At 40.4% G+C, this 14,693-nt stretch overlaps 1 protein-coding gene across 6 annotated transcripts in view; it reads left to right on the top strand.

The window, feature by feature from the left end:
• plxna4 (plexin A4) overlaps window positions 1-14,693 on the top strand; it is a 190,967-nt gene that overhangs the window by 13,472 nt on the left and 162,802 nt on the right. For all 6 annotated transcript variants that reach the window (XM_043237068.1, XM_043237066.1, XM_043237070.1 and 3 more), the window contains one exon: window positions 9,137-10,451. In XM_043237068.1, the coding sequence (XP_043093003.1) occupies window positions 9,237-10,451 (1,215 nt within the window). In that variant the 5' untranslated portion in view covers window positions 9,137-9,236. The remainder of the gene's footprint in view (window positions 1-9,136; window positions 10,452-14,693) is intronic.

The following is a 14,693-nucleotide window of genomic DNA, read 5'->3' as shown; positions in this document are numbered from 1 at the left end:
CAGACGAGAAATTACAGCTGTCGCTTGATCCTCCCCACCAGCGTTTTATGCCCTTGGGATCCCACATTCTTCCAGCTCCTTCAAGATAAGCGTTTTCATGCATTCATTGGACGCGCTTCACAAGTCGTCTTATTTGGCGCAGCTAAGTTGAATGAAGGTGATATTAGAATCTTGTCAGAGCGATTCATGTCACCATAGTGCTATGGGATGGAACATCCTCTTAGAGTAAAAAGGAAGGTAAATGTGGTAAACACACAGGTTATTTCCACTTTTCCAGTGTCACTGTGATTTAGTTTCTGGGGAGCGGTCATGCACGCTCACTGAGACCCCTTGGATTCAGAAATGTGACGCGGTTAAGCATGTAGAAAATCAAACTAAACAGCCTGACCAACTGCGGAGAGGGAAAGAAAAGAGGAATGGATTACGTTTCCTTCATCCCAAACCACAGGAGCCCCTGCTGAAAGGACTCGAAAGCAGCCTTGCGTGTTTACGCCAAGGGCTCTGACAAACAGAGCGAGAGAGGAAGGTAAATAGAAAACAGAATGGAGTGCTATCTTCCTGTCCCGACTCCTGCACGCAGATGAGGAGGAGAAGAGTGCTGGCGTCAGGCCAGGCGCAGAAAGCCAGGCGCAGCGGCACCCGTCGCTCATTCAATGAGAAAGTTGGGGCAGAAAGTTCAGCGAGTGATTCCGCAGGCAACCACAGACCGCATTTACATTTTGATTCGTATAAAATGCATATTGATGAGGCTCATCTGCATATGTTTTTGTAGCCACTTGCGACGCTCGAGTGGTGTGTAATCTACCAGCGGTGGACAATAGCTCATCTGTCTACTCGCACGCATGTGGATGGAAGTGAGCACATCACGGCTAGCCCTCATCAAAGAAGCTTCTGTGTGCCTCTCGTTCTTCATTATCTCTACATACGACACCCATGACGGTTTGCCTCCAGGCCATTACCAATGTGACATCTTCACTCGCGCTAAATGCATGTGGGTCTCTGTGCGTATGTGTGTGCTCATGTAAACGTCTTTGTCATCAGCACTTGAATGGCAGTATTGAGCGTCAGTTTGACCATAGTGCAGACACAGTGATGGTTTTTTGGCATTGCATTGCTTTTGCCTTAATGGATGCATCTGGACCATAGAGCCTTGGAGTGGGAAGTAAAGGAATAATGCTTTTTTGAGTGTGCGTTTGAGAGCGGGAGAAAGAGCGCGCGCATACACGCACACTGTTTATTGATGACTCATAGACGTTAAATGTAAGTCTTCCAAAATGCCTCTAAATGAGTGAGTCATTTTTTTTTTTAACTCATTCTTATCAGTAATTTAACAGCTATGGTTGTCTGAATAGTGTTATTAGAATAACTTCATAAGATTTGACATAAGCAGATATTGACTCGCAGCATGATTCCTCCAAAACCAGCTGTAATTATCACAATCGCGCTAATATAACCAGTCTTGAAATACAAGGTAAATCAATTTGTTTTGCATGGGGTGGAGAAATCCAATAAAATTCCATGCATGCAAAAATGGTCCCTTTTGTTCTTAAATTCTCTGTTGCCTTATGATTATACTGGCTCACTTTGCCGACTGTTCATGTTATTTGATATTTGATTTGTCTCTCATGTTGCACCAAGAAATAATACACACAGACATGCATAGTTGTTTTTGTTGTTGTTGTTTTGCTAGAGGCACAATTTTAGCTGCTTTTCTTGTGACCTTTTGGAAAAAAACGTTTCCATCTCTATTCTCTCTCCTTCTGTCCTTTCTTCCCTTTGGTCTCACAGTTAATGTTGAGGCGGTGATTTATCACTTGTGTGAGTCTGTAAGAAAATGGGTTTTCTCTTAGAACAGAGGTGGAGCTGACAGATTCTTTAAAACCGTGCTTTGGAGCCTTGCTGGCTATTACAATGTGTTTCCAAGCTGTTCCAGTGTGTTCAATTGACTTCAGTTGGGCAGTGATTTATTTTAGGCTTTGAATCTGCACACATCTGCCTTCAGAATGCTAGATTTAAAGGAAAAGCTACTGACAGGGTTTTATTGCTGTATAAGTGTGTTAGAATTCAGCGGTCATGTTTCTAAAGTATGTCCACTTTCATCAGATCATTGCCAAGAGGAAACATGGTTTATGGCCAGGGCTTCTTTCCAGTCTTAAGGGCCGTTCTCCCAGAGGACAATAACTTTAGTGATAATTTTAATAATCATTTTAATTCTATGAGAGCAGGGAAGTCCGTACCACAGCTGTAATGATAACGACGCAGGGGAATGATATTGTTGGAATTACTTTTTAAAATTATGAATGATATAAACATTGAACCAACAGATGACAAAACCGTAGTGCGCATAGTGTCGTCTGTTGGTGTGGATGCAAATATAGTTATTGTTACTGATGCAATGCTCCAAATGGATTCTTTCCCACATTTCATGTACTTATTTTGAGGAAAGGTCTGCAAAATAGAACTGGACACACACACGTGGTGTAAATATGGTGAATGACAAGATTTACATTTCTCAAATAGATTTTTGCTATTTAAATTGGAGTTTGGAGACTGTTTTGAATTTAATGGGGGAAAGCCTCCCAAGATTCCACTTAAGGAAAAATGTGGTGCGTCTGTGTGTGGAGAATGGGAGGATATAAGTTGGATTACCAGTCGTGTGTATCAGGGCCCCAATCCCAAGATTATTTCATCCAAACACACACACACACACACACACACAAATTAAAAACACAGTTTAATGGTTTATAATAATCAGTTCTAAGCTTGTGATTATCAGGCATTCATGTCTAAGTTGTTAATCTTGCAGGTCCAGTTCATCCAGCACTGTATTGGATGAGATTGAGTATTAATACTGTATGTAAACCAGTTCATTTTGTAGAGCGTGGCACTAACAACCCCAAGGTCATTCATACCCTGCTTTGAATAAGTGTTTACAAAATAAATGTGAATATCTCCCACATCTTTCTTAATATGGCCTGTGTTGGCTGTTGATTTTTTTTTTTTTTTTTTTTTTTTTTTTTTTAAATAAACATGTTTGCCCTCTATACCTCTCATTATTCAGCTCACTTTGACTATGCGGTTTGCCTTTGGGCGAAAACTGTTGGTTCCATAGTAAGAAAAAAAAAAATACTAGGAAGCTTTTCAGTTACTGATCTAGGGCCAGCTGTTGCCATCTAGTCACATTCATTATTGAAGACAAAACTAAGCTCAAGTCAGCTGAAACCTGTAGTCATCTTTCCTTTTAGTTGATGAAATGTGGCGTGCAGTGATGACAGTCAGACCCCACCTCCGGCTGGCCCAGCACACATCAGCACTGTATTAGAGACTCTGCTGTGTGGGAAATGAACTTTTATGATCTCTGATTTATTACCTGCATCAGTGCCTCTGAAATGCCCCAGGATTGCTTTGAGGAAAGCTGAAGGGAAAAGCCTTCAGTCTGGGTGAGAAATCAAATTCGCACCCCCATTGACCCCCACCACACAGATCACTGCTGCCGTTCACATGTGTGTACACTACGAAGGCATGTTACTCTGTGTGTGTATGCAGTTATATGTCAGCACTTTCAATTCTTGAGCAGGCTGTGCATTGGTGACAGAGAATATTTTACATCTTTTACATTTTTACAAATACTTTATTTAAAAGATTTTAGTATGTGTGTGTGTGTGTGTGTGTAATTTAATATTAATATTTTTTCGGACCAATTGGCAATATTTCACATTAGCCATTCTTTATTTCACATACAATTCATAAGCCTACAGCGCAGCTAAAATATATTTTTAACACTAGTGTGCTGAATATATTTGCTGTGAAAGTGGCTAACATTTTGATTTAAGGTGCTGAACTGTGCATTTGTCTCACAGCAAGGGTTGGGATCATAAATAAGACTTCCTCTTAAACACTGAGAGGTGACCTCTCATGAATGCCATTGAAAACTAATCAAGTAGTGTGAAAAAAAAGAAAAAGTTCACAGAGAGAGCAGAGAGAAAGAACATAGAAAAGCCAGAGGAGAGCACATAAAAGTTTCAGTGTGTAGGTCTAACGTGGTGTGACTGACCAAGGATATGATTTTAGCTGCCCGCATTTTATATGTGAAAGTGAAGAGAGAATGAGGGAATGTGTGGAACGTGTTGAGACTCATGAATAGTAGACCTTTGGGTGAAAGAGGAAAGGCCTGATTTGTCTACAAGCTCTGCTTCTCTTGTCTAAAGTCTTTTTAACATCATTTGGGAGTTAGAAAGATATACTTGGTTAGGATTTTAGCAGCCCTTGAAAACTGGAAACATGTTTACTTTTTCAAGACTGGTGATAGACCAGTATATCAATGAGCCCAAGCATTTGAATAGTGACTTTTTAATGTTATTTCAAGGTAATTTTGTGTAAATGTTCTTTTTTTTTGTATCTAGTTTTGTGTTAATTGTCATTACTGGTGTGTTTGTATGTTTGGTCCAGCTTTGATAAAGCACAATCACCCTTAAGGAATTAAGTATTTAATTCAGATGTCAGACAGACTTGTTTTGTCTCGCGTCTGTATATTTCCACACAGTTGTTGGGCTGCTTGCTCGTCTTTTGTAATCTGGATAAATGTCAAATGAAGAAAAGAAGTATTTAATGCCTCTGAAATAGCACATAAGGGTTTGAGTTCTTGTTAAAATGGACAATTGCCCAAGTAATTCTTCATTTATTCACTCTCTTCTATGGTACACAATTTTTTTTGTGTGTGTTCTGCAGAAGAAAGTTGTGCAGGTTTGTAACGTTACAGTTGGTGTATGATGACAGAACTGGATGAGCCATCTCTTTAACATTGCAGACTTCTTTGGTCTTCCTGAGACATTAGTTAATTGAATACAAGACCTCATCTAGTCATTATAACGAGTGACAAATAAGACCATTTATTTATATGGTGAGCTGGGCATGGCAAACAGCTACAGGAAGCAGCGCGGAGTCTAACTTAATAACAGGATAATGGCAAAAAGGATCAGTAGGTCTTCAATAGGCCTCTTAACAGTATCGAAACATCTTTATCTGAAGATAACATTCAGTGTAGTCAACGCCCATGACACTGGGCATCAGTACAGATAGCGAGCGGTTAGACCGAGTGGGAAAGAGAAGGTATGTTGATGTGCTTTCATGCATGATTGAGTGCGTGTCTTTATCTGATCGTTTATCATTTCCATGCGAGTCTGTGTGAAGTGTGTGTGTTAGCCAGTAAAGCCGGCCACAGTATCTTTTTTATGGTCTGCAGGAGACATGTGCCCGCTCAAGGCAGAAAGCACCCCTGACAAACACGTTTTCATCTTGGAGTAAGACCCTGACTTGTTTGATAAAGGTGAGAGAGGGGAAAAATGCATTTTGTGCAAAAGCGAAGGGAAGTGATTTGTGTATGTGTGTGAGCGAGGGAGAGGAAGATGGATGGAAAGCGGTTGACAGAGTCTGTTTGAACCGAGAGCTGCTGTGGAGGATTACGGTCCCTCTGATCAGAGCAAGGGAGGAAATAGAAAGAAGGAAATGGGAGAGAGAGCGAGGACAGGCAGATGTCAACATGTCTCTCAGATCCACTGGATTTGTCTGACCAGCGTTTGGTCTCAATCCATTGCTTTGAAATGCCACGATTCAGGGAGAGCTATAGTTTTGATGAATTCTCTAAATAACTGAGTAAGTTTGAGCCAAGCAGACATTAGTTTATCACAAGTACAATAATACAACGGTTCGAATGACAATGCACTAATGCTAACGTCACTTTGACGTTGTGCTATGCTCAACAATAAAAAATCCTTTCTGTGTGAAAAGTGCTTTAATTGCCAATGGGTAATTTTTTGTATGTATAATTTTAAACGCAGCTTAATCCAGTATGGCAATCCTAAAATAATAGTAAGATATTTCTGTCTGTACATTCTGATGTATTTAAAATCAGATTTTATAGACATGTTGACCTGTAAAATTTCATATTATGTTGATTTTAATTGACACCGAGGAGTAAGTGAATTACACATTATCCGTATTGAGTGACCTTTTTGTTGCTCTCTCTCTCTTTTGAGCATCCTGATGTCCCATCAGATTTTGGTGGGCAGGGCTCCATCGCCCTCTGGGAGGGCTGTAGATAATTAAAAACCCTTATCTGTATGTGCTCGGTGTGTAAACATAACTCCTTTTCTTCCTAGCATCCTTCTGTCGCCCTTTCCTTCAGACCCACATCAGGGATGAATCCCTCCATCTGTCCATAGAGGGATGAGAAGCGCAGACTGTGCTAATGAAAGTCGAACAGGAGGATGTGTGTGTAAGCATCTGTGTGTATGCGTGATTTCGCCTGTGCGGGTGTCATAGAGTATGAGATTTTGTGACATGCCGTAATCAAAGTTGAATTGCACTGTTCTGAGATAATGCTCTTGGATCAGGGAGGATAAATTCGAGATTGTTCAGATGCCCTTGGCCCCCCAACCCCTCCCATACACATCTGATGAAATTCAAGGTCGAGTGTTTGCAAAGCCTGGAAAGGCTCCAGTCAAATACTCTGGTCTTAGGTGAATTTAGTTGCTTATTGTTTTTCCATAGTTTTTTTGGACCTATGTCAATTAATGCCGCCAACTGGTCTCTGAGACCTTCACTTGACCTCATTTGGCACTCGGATGGCCTGGAGTTTAGCTCAAAATGCAAAAAGTAACATGAAAATAGAGAATCTACAGCTGCCAGTATCCACCCACCCAACTCGAAGCCAGGATTTAAGCAGCCTGGTGTCAACTCAGTTTGCCATACTCGTGCCCAGTGTGGAGCGTATGGTGTTTGGCAATTGGTGCACATTTTAGCCAGAAGGCCATGAAAGAGACAGCCTAGACAGGGAAACATAGGCTTGTTACAACAGATTCAATCTGAGAACGCAGTGTAAAAATGCTAATGCACCCACAAAACTGCTTAAGAAATCTTTTTTGAAGTCTGGATTGTTTTATTTCATGTAGCTCATAATGGACTGAAATAAATATATCTGTATCTTGCTTTTTGTCTTGAGTATAGAGCTTTTTCCAGTTCTGTGGTCCAGTCCTTTTAAAAAATGCCTTTGACTCGCAATTACACATTTTCTTGTTATTGCTGTGTTACTCTGATTATTTGTGCTGGTTTTCTGGAAGCACAAAAGAAACTGCATCAAGTGAGACTTCACTGTCGCAGTTGTATCCTAGAAAGACAAAGAATTGGAATGAGAAGCATGAATATCCAATTATTTATCAAGTGAACACACACACACAGCTTAAACCCTAAATGTGCCGTTTCCTCACATTCCCAGAGATGCTGCTTGTGTGTGGTATTAAACATGAATTCATTAGCACCCTTTGATGTGGCTACTCAGCATGTGGTCTCCAGTCCGCGTGTGTGTGTGTTGCAAACAAGCTTTCCAATAGAAGAACTGGCAACATGCTGGACTGTTGGAGTATCTCCGGTCTGGAGGTCAACTCATGTTTCTGTTCAAGATACTGGGAATGCTGTATGCAATCCAACTGGCAATCTCCTAAAGCAACCTATGGGAAGATGCTAGAATTATGAACTCCTGTTTTTGGATGACCTTGCAGATTAGCTGATCTTAAAGCCCAGCACTAGATGCATATTAAAATATTTTGCCACCATAGATTGGCATGGATACTTAACATCCAACCATGCACAGAGAAGCCTCTTGTGAACCACGCTGCTTATTATTTTACAAGAGTTAGATATCTGCACATTAATATTTCAAAGTTGTTGGAGCCATAGCCTAATTGTGAGTAAACAAGCAACAGGTCAATTGAGCCATTGTATTTGTGTGGTAGATATAGTTTTAATTCCTCATCCCATTATTTCCTGTTCTCTTCCTATAGTTTATAGTATGTTTTCTACTTCATCCTTGTAAAAAATAGTATTTAATTATAGAGCTTTTACAAGCAATTGCTTTATGGGACGGATGCTGATTCGTCTTTTGGTTGCTGTTTGAACCCACCAACAAGCCGAGGGGTCATAATTTCTGTTTTGATTCAGCTTTACTAGACCACCATTTCCTCATGCATGTTTTTACCTCGGCTCACATCTCAGTTTTCTCCCACTTTAAATGTAATCGCTAGTAAATGATACCTGCTGTAGTGTTTTGAAGTGGTTCTTTGCTAGACTTTTCTATCAGAGAACATTATCCCCCACTGCTCAGATTACACACACTACTATATTTCAAACCATTCTCTTCCATGCACATGAACACAGCTGCAGCAGGACCATTCTCACAAAGAATGAAAAGTGTACCTAACTCTTTATTACTCTCCTATGCCTCTGAGTGGGCTAACACTCCCTCCCCAGTGCGTCTCTGCTTTCTGTTTCAATGGCTAATCATTACTGTGGAGTCCATACTCTTTACTCTGTGTAACGTCTTAATGCCCACTACACGGCTAGGCAGTGATTTTCACATCTTCTGTGAACCTCTGCAGTTAAGTACTAGCCTAGTGTACTGCTATTAGCGTTTTCTACAACTAAAAATACGCCTTTCATATACCATACTCTATATGCATTCATGTTCAGACCTTTACCATTTGTACTGCTTCCTTATTTTTTCTCAAGTATAAGAAGCAAACTATGTTGTTTTTTGTCCCTTGTCTTTTGTGCAGCCATTAGCGATTTCTATCTAATTGGCCCTGTGGTCCCACCACTACTTAGACATTGCAGGCATGACTGTGAGCTCTGCCACTCCTTCAGCTGTGTCAGCAGGTGAACTGTGCTATCTGGAAAGATGGAAGAAAATCGGCAAAGCATGCAAAACGCATACTGAGGGGAAAATCAATTAGAGGGCCAGAGGTCCGGCTGTGAGGTGGGGCACAGGCAGAGAAATTGTGCCCATCCTGGCTGTTAACTCCTGGGGAAAATGCATTATCCCATTGAGAATGGCATCCATTCATGCCAACTGTGTGAGCTCCCAGAGTGCCCTTTTCCACCTCTCTTTCTCTTTCTAATTACTCTTGTGCTTTTAAAATGGTAGGAAAGCTGTCATGTGGCTTTAATAATTTGTCTTCCTTTCTCCTTCTCTCAAAATCTTTTGTGGATGATACAGTGAATTGTTGTATCCAGTTTTATTGCTGTCTGAGCTAATGCTAATGTCTTTAATGCTAACATTCTTCTGTTCTTTCTCTTTGTGCAGGTACAGAATGTCCCCAACTTCACGAGAAGCCTGAATACTGATACAGAGTACAGGTAGCAAGTAGTGGACAGAGACACTCTTCCCGTAAGGCAACAGGACAATGGCTTCCCACAACGGGAGATGGAACTTTTTCACTTTTTCTTGCTGCACCATCATCCTGCTGGTCCCCCTTGTGGCTACGAGGCCACAACAGCCTTCAGCGGCATCCAGAGTACATGAGAAATATAGCACATTCCGGGTGGAATACCCTGAATGGACCTTTAACCATCTTGCGGTGGACCACAGAAATGGGAATGTGTACCTTGGGGCAGTGAACCGCATCTACAAACTCTCACCTGGGTTGGACGTACAGGTGTCACATCAGACCGGTCCAGATGAGGATAACCGGAACTGCTACCCACCCCGTATAGTGCAACCTTGTAGCGAACCTCTCACGTTGACCAACAACGTCAACAAGATGCTGCTCATGGACTACCGTGAGAACCGGCTGCTGGCCTGCGGTAGCCTGTACCAGGGTATTTGCAAACTCCTCCGCCTGGATGATCTCTTTAAACTTGGAGAGCCCTTCCATAAAAAAGAGCACTACCTCTCTGGCGTCAATGAGAGTGGCTCCGTTTTTGGGGTCATTGTGTCGTACGGTGACGCTTCGCCTGATAAGCTGTTCGTGGCCACAGCTGTCGACGGAAGACCGGAGTACTTCCCGACGATATCCAGTCGTAAGCTCACCCGTAACTCTGAGGAGGATGGGATGTTTGCCTACGTCTTCCATGATGAGTTTGTTGCCTCCATGATTAAAATCCCATCGGATACATTCACGGTGGTACCAGACTTTGACATCTATTACATATATGGGTTTAGCAGTGGAAATTTTGTGTATTTTCTCACATTGCAGCCCGAAATGGGAGGAGGCCCAACGACTGGGTCGTCCTCAGCCGGGCGTGAACAGGTGTACACTTCCAAACTGGTGCGGCTCTGCAAGGACGATACCGCGTTTAACTCATACGTTGAGGTTCCTCTCGGTTGCGTTAAGGGTGGGGTTGAGTATCGCCTTCTGCAGGCAGCCTACCTGTCCAAAGCAGGTACCATCCTTGCACGTTCTCTGGGTATAGGACCCGATGATGACATTCTTTACGCCGTGTTCTCCAAAGGACAGAAAAGGAGGCCCAAGGAGTCATCTCAGGAGTCGGCTCTATGCGTGTTCACTTTGAAAGAAATTAACGAAAGAATTAAGGACAGACTGCAGTCGTGCTATAAAGGAGAGGGAACCCTGGATCTCGCTTGGCTCAAAGTGAAAGACATCTCTTGCAGTAGCGCGGTGAGTACATTCAGCACACCCCTGCTTACCTGGCATTAGTGGAACAATTCTACTTGTCACAGTTACTATAGTAACACTCTATGACTCACAATGATTGATGTGAACACTGCTATTACATTCAAGGCTAGTCATCAAATTGTATACAAATTGAAGTTTTTGAAACAAGACCATTCAAGTTTTTACCAGAGCGTAGAGCTAATTTTGGTTGGATAAAGGCGCACGTATGAGGCAGTGCCCACTAGCAATACAATACCACTTTTGATCAATTACCACTGGCTGTGCTTATAACAAGTCTTTTGACAACACAGGACAAGGTATCGAAATAAAGTGACATTTTTAATGGTTCCCTTGAAGCTGACAGTTTTGAAAGCAAAAGCTTGTATTTTAAACTGTGGGTGTTCGGGCTAAATGAATTGGAGAATTTCCAATTTCAGTCTGTGTTTTACTCCAATATTTACAGAAGGACAATGATATTTTATCTTGCAGTAGTTCTGATTGCTATACCTGTATCAGTGCATTTTTGGCCTGCTTTACTATGTTGTATTTTTCTTAATTTAATTCTCACTGCAGTGACTACATAATTGCTAATATTATGGCTGGTTCCAATTAAAATAATTAATTTGGTCCAGAAATTCCCTCAAAATAAGGTCAAAATATGTCACATGTCACCTTAAGTGTACGATACTCAGTGGGGATTCAGTTTTTCCAGACCTTTTCAAAAAACACAATCTAGGTATAGACATTTGAAATGGCCTTACTCAAAGAATCAAACTATTATTATAATAACACTTTACTGAATTCCAGCCAGGGAATAAATGAATTATTACCATACATACCACTCAGCACCAGACCCAACGAATTCTTGCTCCTTTCAGAAACATCAGTGCTGGTTGAATAGATTCAGGGCAAACATTACAGCAATAGAAAGAGTTCAGGCATTTATTAGAAAGATTCCATGGTAATACCATCCCTTTGAGGTACCTTGGGGTAGCATGTAAATACCATCTGAATACCATTGTATATATGATCCATATGATTTTACCGTTTTACCGTAATGTTGCATAATACTGCCAGTGTAGCTTTTTTAAGGTGGTAACTTGAGGGTTACTGCATAAAGGGTGCAATTTTTGTCAAGTTTTTCCTGATGTGGAGAGGATGTGTGTGTGAACTGAGGTGGAATTGAAACTGACACACACACTCACACACAAGAATAAATGTGTAGCAGACTGTGAGAGAGTGCTGTCGTGATAAGTGTACTGCTAGAGAGGGAGGAAGGAAAGGAGTTATGTTGAGGAATGGTGCCATTTTTGCGTGCGCTGCAGTATGGCCACTGCAGCATAAATTAAAGAGAGAGCGTCACAGTGAGGAGAGAGAGATGGATGGTCTGCGTCTCCTCCTCCGGTAACTATGGCTACTAGCTCCTCATTTAAAAGCCAGGCAAGTGTTTGATTGGGGAAGAGAAAAAAAACAAGTGAGCTCAAACACATTATATCTGAGACTGATAAATGGTCTGTTACTGTTTAAATTATCTTCTCAGAGAGCTGTTAGATCTCACACACAAATATAAACACGGAAATATACAAACACATGATTACGCAGTCTTCTTAAAGACAATATGAAATTAACATTTCCCCTATTTACTTTAATTAATGTCCCTGGTTTTAAGAATGAACCTCATGTGGTTCTGAAGAACACAGTATGTCATAAAGACTAGAGATTCTATCTATCTATCTATCTATCTATCTATCTATCTATCTATCTATCTATCTATCTATCTATCTGTGTGTTTATATATGCACAATGCATACTTATTTAATTGTTTAGATTTATCAATGTTTTTATAATTCTATGATTTATTAAAATCTGTATAATAATAATAATAGTTTTATTGATTTTTTTTACAAAATGGATAATATTGACTATATAATGGGTATGTTAAATGTTAATATATTAAGTTTTATATTAATAGTTACCTTTTTTTAACATTGATGTACTTTTATAGTTATGTATTTAAAATGTTTTATATATATATATGCTTAAAATACTATGCAATAAGCTTTCATGTCTGCAGGAGAAAAACAACCTTGACAAATTATGCTGTAAATTATAACAGTGCCCACTTTTATGGTAAAAATACATCCCAGTGGATAAAACTGAGCCTTGTCCTATATTTCCTTGCCATGGAATATTGCGTCACCTAAATATACGGTACATTATAAACGTTGAATGCATCTTGAATGCTGTTTCATGTTGTCTTTCACAGTGAGCAGACTACATTAGGTATAAAGCAGCTTCCAAACACCCACAGGCAGAAGAAACATGGGCACGATTGCGCTGACTCACCTATGAATAAAAGCACACGCTCATAGACTGATACATTCAGACACTCATGTGTCTCAGAAAAACACCCACAAACACACATTTTCGAATGCGTCCCAGGGCAAAAAAGAATGACATATCTTTCAGGTGGTTCTGTGACTGAAGTTAAACGCTCCTCGGCTGTGGTATTCCTGAGTCTGCACTCAATGGGACCACGTTGACAAGATAAAAAGTGGGGAATGACAGGAGTGAGAAAACAGCACATGAACCTGCTATCTTAGTGGGGATGATGGATTTTTCGCTAATATCGCTCGGATGATTTTACAAGAAATGCAGTTGTTGGTCTCGAATGGGTTTGTGTTTTCAATAATGCATGAAAATCTCACTGCTGCCGAGTTGGAATATTGCTGGAATATTGCCCGTCATCATTAACTAAACGTACACAATCTTCTCTGCACAAACCTAGCAAGAAAGAAAGGAAAAAAGAGGGGGGAAAATGGTAGCGACTAGCTTTTTGACTTTCCTGATATGAAAGTCTAATTAAGTAAGCAGAGAAGCGCAGTGAGATCAAGCAAGCCCCTCTTCATGAATGTGAAGATAACATTCTCTCAATATTCAGCCCTCTGCAAACATTACATCAACATGACATGATAGTAATGCAGGTTCGCTGAAGATATGAAAGTGATGTATATCTTAATATCCTCTCTGTGCCCTCTGAAAACGATAAGGATATTATGCTGTGAAAAATCATAGCATAATGTAAGCCTGGCTCATACAAGATATATCTCTAGTTCTGTCCAAAATTCAGGTCTTTACTAGCAGTCATCGTGATGTATCATGTGCAGACAGATGACATGGATGAATAGCTTTTTTATTATTTTAGATGTATATCAAACATAATATAGAAAATATATGAACTGTGATCTAATCTTGCCGAAACCCGACAATGAGAATATTTGGCATGAATTCCATTACTGCTTTAATGTTGTTGTTTTTTTAAATAATTTTAGCAAGCGCTTCTTTCAAAAACGTTTTATTTTAGAAACATAAATTTAGCTGTATCTTATACATCAAGTGCCACGTTTCTGTCTTTTAAATGTCCTTTACAGTAATGGCTAATGTCACATTACCATAGTTTTACTCTAGAAATAACAAATAATGGTTACCGTGGTAAATTCAGAAATGTATTGGCAGAGGCAGCAGCAATACTCTGTGCTGACTCTTTCAAGCTCTCATGGTGTGTTTTTCCCCAATTAATGAAGAGATGAGCAGCCCTACTGCTCATTAGGGCAGTCGGACTGCATGAAGGGGCACTGTTAATGTCAAACATGACATGTGCACACACAAACTCACAAAAGAAAGGGTGTGCATTTCACTAGCCCAGACAGACTAGCCATCTTCATCAGTTCATTAAAACAGACTTAGACTAAATCTTTCTAGATGGCAGTAATGAAGTCATCTCTCACACACGTACACTGAGGCGTGGCATATCACACACAATGGTCATGCTGTCACCCTCATTAAGAAGAGATTGTGTCTCTTTGAAATATGCACCACTACATATGACATGAGCTCTTAATTATGTCCCTTGCCTTACTATTTTTCCTTTTTTTCTACTTAATTATATACAAAACAAACTCAAATATTTCTTAATAATAAATTACTACCCTCACTCTCCCCCCACAGTCAACGAACATATTATTTATCCAATACAGATATGCATTCAGGAGATTTGAAGTCAGGCCCATGTTCTCTTAATCCCAAGTCCAGGGTTCGATAAGTCATGCTCACAGCTTTACTCCCACAGGGTTACAACTGGCAGCTGTGTGCTGCTATTTAAAGATCAGACACACCGAAGGGGAATCCAAATGCAGAGGCAGAGATCTGAAGCTCGCTCAAGACTACTGTAGCTTTGGTTGTGCC

The sequence above is a fragment of the Puntigrus tetrazona genome, chromosome 4 (assembly GCF_018831695.1).
Source record: "Puntigrus tetrazona isolate hp1 chromosome 4, ASM1883169v1, whole genome shotgun sequence".
In the NCBI taxonomy this organism is placed as follows: Eukaryota; Metazoa; Chordata; class Actinopteri; order Cypriniformes; family Cyprinidae; genus Puntigrus; species Puntigrus tetrazona.
This window is presented reverse-complemented; position numbering and strand designations above follow the sequence as displayed.